This window comes from Sebastes fasciatus, chromosome 10 (genome assembly GCF_043250625.1).
Source record: "Sebastes fasciatus isolate fSebFas1 chromosome 10, fSebFas1.pri, whole genome shotgun sequence".
Taxonomy (NCBI): domain Eukaryota; kingdom Metazoa; phylum Chordata; class Actinopteri; order Perciformes; family Sebastidae; genus Sebastes; species Sebastes fasciatus.
The window spans coordinates 35,765,894-35,771,263 of NC_133804.1; the positions used below are offsets into that span (position 1 = coordinate 35,765,894).

The following is a 5,370-nucleotide window of genomic DNA, read 5'->3' on the forward strand; positions in this document are numbered from 1 at the left end:
ATATATATATACAGTAGATATATATACTGTATATATATATATATATATATTTGACTTGCAAAATTATCTTCTAAACTGACAAACATCATTTGTGGGATTCATGAAGCAATTCAAACGGGATCAAAGAAATATTTATCTTTCGTGTGCGTGTGTGTGTGTGTGCGTGTGTGTGTATATCCTTTACTTAAAGGGTATTTTAGAAAAAATTTTGGTAAGTTTTGCTGAAATTCTTCAACAGTAATCAATAAATCAATAAATGAAATGCTCCGACATAAAAAAAGAGAATAAATCTTGTATCTATGACTTTTCTCAGGACTGTAATAAGCCGTCCAGTCATTTCGTGCCTGTCTACATACCTGCGTGCACGCTGCCTGTGCAGGCTGCCTGTGCACGCTGCCTGTGCAGGCTGCCTGTGCACGCTGCCTGTGCAGGCTGCCTGTGCACGGGCAGCCTGCACAGGCTGCCCGTGCAGGCTGCCCGTGCAGGCTGCCCGTGCACGCTGCCCGTGCAGGCTGCCCGTGCACGCTGCCCGTGCAGGCTGCCCGTGCACGCTGCCCGTGCAGGCTGCCCGTGCACGCTGCCTGTGCACTAGTGTACTCTTGCTGGTTTCTCTGATGTTACCTCCCCAAGCTTTAAGTAAGATGATCAGTGTTATGGTTCTGTTATTGTAGTTGCTGTGTTATATTATATTAGCTTGTTAGATTATTGTTGCTATTCAATAAAGACACACAGACACACATATGAAATCAACTTTTATTTTGAAATAATTCTACCGAGCTAAATAAGAAACTTGAAGCCAAAACAACTCGTCATACATCCCGGTAGTTATTCATATTAAAACACATCACACAGTGGTACTGATGATGACGTACCAAGCAGCCCTACATGTTATAGCTCATATAATGCATGTTCACCGTGGGGTTTCTGATGAGCCTATAAGCACTGCTAAAGTTTGATTTCTATTTCAGAGCTCCGTCTTCTTTCTTTGTTTCTTCTGATAACGTTTCTCTTCCTTGTAGAAGACTTTCCCGTCAGGCTGCTCTCTCCACTTCAGGGTGACTCCCGCTACCTTCGTCTCCAGTCGGTCCTGGAGCTGGAAACACAAACGGCCATTTCAATAGACATCAACTCTGTCTGGAAACCCAGAGAGGACCTGGATCATTTCTATATAAACCCAGAGAGGACCTGGATCATTTCTATATAAACCCAGAGAGGACCTGGATCATTTCTATATAAACCCAGAGAGGACCTGGATCATTTCTATATAAACCCAGAGAGGACCTGGATCATTTCTATATAAACCCAGAGAGGACCTGGATCATTTCTATATAAACCCAGAGAGGACCTGGATCATTTCTATATATCTGATTTCTATATCGTATACAAAATGTGTAAAAATTGTATTGTATAATAAAACAGTTTACACAGAAACCAACACAATCATTCAAACCGCTTCACTATAGATAGATAGAGTGATAGAGTGATAGATAGATAGATAGATAGAGTGATAGAGTGATAGATAGAGTGATAGATAGAGTGATAGATAGATAGATAGAGTGATAGAGTGATAGATAGAGTGATAGATAGAGTGATAGATAGATAGATAGATAGAGTGATAGAGTGATAGATAGAGTGATAGATAGAGTGATAGATAGATAGATAGAGTGATAGAGTGATAGATAGAGTGATAGATAGAGTGATAGATAGAGTGATAGAGTGATAGATAGATAGATAGAGTGATAGATAGAGTGATAGAGTGATAGATAGAGTGATAGAGTGATAGATAGATAGATAGAGTGATAGATAGAGTGATAGATAGATAGAGTGATAGATAGAGTGATAGAGTGATAGATAGATAGATAGAGTGATAGAGTGATAGATAGAGTGATAGATAGAGTGATAGATAGATAGATAGATAGATAGAGTGATAGAGTGATAGATAGAGTGATAGATAGAGTGATAGATAGATAGATAGATAGATAGAGTGATAGAGTGATAGATAGAGTGATAGATAGATAGATAGATAGATAGATAGATAGAGTGATAGATAGATAGATAGATAGATAGATAGATAGAGTGATAGATAGAGTGATAGATAGATAGATAGATAGAGTGATAGATAGATAGAGTGATAGATAGAGTGATAGATAGATAGATAGATAGATAGATAGAGTGATAGATAGAGTGATAGATAGATAGATAGATAGATAGATAGAGTGATAGATAGATAGATAGAGTGATAGAGTGATAGATAGATAGATAGATAGAGTGATAGATAGATAGATACGTGCCTTCTTCAGGATGTCTGCTTTCACAGCGGGGTCATTGAGATCCAGAGGAGTCCTCCGGCTTCATCCTCAGCCGTACTACCTGCCTCTTCACTGCTGCAGAATGAACAGAGACATGAAGCATTAGTGTGGTATTACTGTTTGATTCCATAAAGGACAGTAAATCACTCACCAGGTGGGATGCTGTAGCAGACAAACGGTAATCTCCTTTCACAGGACACTGCCCTCCATTTTCCTGATCTGTGCAAAGCTACAACAGCACATACATGTGACAATGAGCCCAGTGGGTTGAAACCGGAATCCCAGTAGCTGAATTTGTAGTTGGTACCATCAGACCAATTCAAATGAGGATCTCTGAATAGGCCAATCCATCCCCAGTTTCCACTGTGGATCTCCTGGTTCTCAGTGTGGTTCCTCACAGTGGCCAGGTCTGTGTAGTTCTCCCTGCAGAACCTCTGAGTACTGGACCAATTCATTCCTTCATTCACATAAAGAAATTCAGGATCCAGCTGTGTTCCTGCAGTTAGGGTTGGGGGGGTGTCACGGCTCTGGCCTTGACTCCAGTAGTTTTCCGGTGTTCTGCTTCCCCTGTGTCTCCCCCTCCCCTGCCTGTCTGTGTGGGTGTGGCAGGGGCGCGGCTTCCTCATCAGGCACCTGGTCTCACTCTCCACTCTGCACTCTGCACCTGTCAACAATCACCTAATCAACCCACAGTACAAGAACACCAGCTTTCCTGCCAGTCCTCGCCAGATTGTTCTGCCTACCAGTTGGTATTCTCTCGGCCGCTCTGTATTATAATTACCAGAGTTATTCTTGTGTTTCCTTGTGCTTCCAGTATTAACATTGTGTTCTCCTGTGTTCTGGATTCCAGTGCGAGCCTCCCATCAAGCCATCCTCACGCCGCCTCAGCTCATTCCTCCAGCCACTCCACCCTGCTCAGCAGCCTGCCTGTCCCCTGCCCTCACCACCTTTATTATAATAAATCCACCTGCTTTTCAACCACCATCCAGCTGTGTCTGTGTCTGCATCTGGGTCCTAAACCAACAGCCCTCACAGGGGGAGAATTGTCACATACTGAAAATCAACATAAAACTTTTTCAAGATCAAAACATGCCTTCTAGATCCTCACCTCTGTAACACAAAAATGGATGTTTATGATAGCATAAATGATCCGTCCAGCTTCCATCACTATAAGTGAGCACACAGAACTCAACACCTGACATAAAGTTTGGTTCATTGTCTATAGTTGTCCAGTTCCTGTATTCAGACCCCGTCCCTCTGTAGCCATCAGACCGCCTCCAGGCGACTGCACTGTACAGACCGATCCAGACCTCAGAGCTGTTGCCGGAAGATGAAACCGTGTTCTTCAGTTGGTTCATGTCTTCAGTGCTTTCAATGCTAGCCAGGTCTGTGTACGTCCGTTTGCAGTAGGAGACAGCTTCAGTCCAAGTCTTTAAATCAGCAACGTAGTGGTACTGACGGAGAAGGCATACGGAGGGGACGAGCCACCCTGTGAGGAAAACACCTTCTCTTAAATATACAAACTATCACAGCTCATAGGATTACAATACTCCACAGTAATAAGCAAATATCAGAGAATTCACTGACCTGAGAGACTCAAGACACCCAGCAGGACCCTTCCCATCATCATGCTGATCTGTGGACTGTGTGTCTCAGTGTGCGACCCCGGCTCTTTCATTACTGCTCGTAGGCAAATCTATGGAAATTCAAGTGCAGCATCTCTCCGTCACGGACAAAGTCCACCGGCCTGTTCATGCAAAAAGCAAATCAATGGATGACTTCATGTAAATGTTGTTTTCCTTTACAATCCTTAAATTACAGCTTGATGCTGAGGCACACATTTATAGTGGGCAGTTAGATTTGAATTGCAAACTCTCTTCCCAAAAACAATGTCAGAATCCGTTGTTTCAGACGCTGTTCTTTTCCAACTGACCGTCAACATTGCTATTTTTAAACCGTGACCACATCGTTCCCTGACCTTAACCACGTGGTTCTTATGGTGAGCAAGATGACAAAAGTCTGCTAATCTTAACAAAGTGCTTATTTTAACATTAAACATGATGTTTCCATGAATCTCTCCAGCCCCGGTAGCTCACCTGGTAGAGGGGGAGTCCTTATCGCAGCGGCCCGGGTTCCAGTTTGACCTGCGGCCCTTTGCTGCATGCCATCCCCTCTCTCCCCCCCCTTCCCTTCAAAAACACCCTAAAAACTATTTACAAATTAAAGAAAGTAAATGATTAACAAACTATCTATTTAGATGTACATTTATGCATGAATTTATACATATAAAGAATTAGACATGCACTAATGGTTAGTGACATTTTATAAACACGTAACACTGCAATCCATGATTAACTGAGGTAGTTACCACACATACTATGAGTTCCTTTATGACACACGATGACTTTTTATGTGGTTTTCATAGTAAACCAGTCACCGTATAGTATGTCATAGGAAGTGGGCCTAGACCCTGGAGGGCACTGCATCATGTTTTCTCCAATGGAAGGGCACTGCATCACTCTTTCTTTGCTGGAAGTGCCCCGTAGAGGGCAAGGCATCATGTTTTCTCTACTAGAAGGGCACCATAAAGGGTATTCACAGAGTCCACCAGTGCCTGGAATGATACACAACAAAATGAGCCACTTGGTTTTATTCTAATCATGATAAAACCCTTCTGTGTTCAATGTGGCAGCTGTTTTTTGCCTAACTTTAGTGGATGATAACATATCGGTAGATTTCTTCAAAATGAGACCAGACTGTTGGGTGGATGTGAATTTCGGAGCCAGGATGTGTCTGTCAGCAGACTAGACTAGCTGAGGCTTGTTTTTGAGCCTACTTCTGCTACTGAAGCAGTTGTTGATCACTTTAAGAGGAGTGATGAGTCAGCAGTCTATGACGGTTTGAATCAGTCAATAAAATATGTTTTTCTAAAATGATGAATCACCACGACAACGAGAGGTCCTTGAGCATGCAGCCATACAAGAGCACAATAAACACCAGGCTGATGAGTCCAGTAGTGGGAGAGATTAACCGTGGACGGACAGACAGATGCACGCACGCG

General features: G+C 42.7%; 1 protein-coding gene across 1 annotated transcript; it reads right to left on the reverse strand.

Annotated features, from left to right (window-relative positions):
* Nucleotides 1–805: 805 nt before the first annotated feature.
* Nucleotides 806–4,463, reverse strand: LOC141774879 (macrophage mannose receptor 1-like). Its single transcript, XM_074647684.1, has 5 exons — nucleotides 3,897–4,463; nucleotides 3,418–3,798; nucleotides 2,461–2,766; nucleotides 2,292–2,384; nucleotides 806–1,093 (listed from the first exon to the last, which is right to left on the reverse strand). The coding sequence occupies exons 1-4, from the start codon at nucleotides 3,985–3,987 to the stop codon at nucleotides 2,323–2,325; spliced, it is 840 nt and encodes a 279-aa protein (XP_074503785.1). The 5' UTR covers nucleotides 3,988–4,463; the 3' UTR covers nucleotides 806–1,093; nucleotides 2,292–2,322.
* Nucleotides 4,464–5,370: the final 907 nt, after the last annotated feature.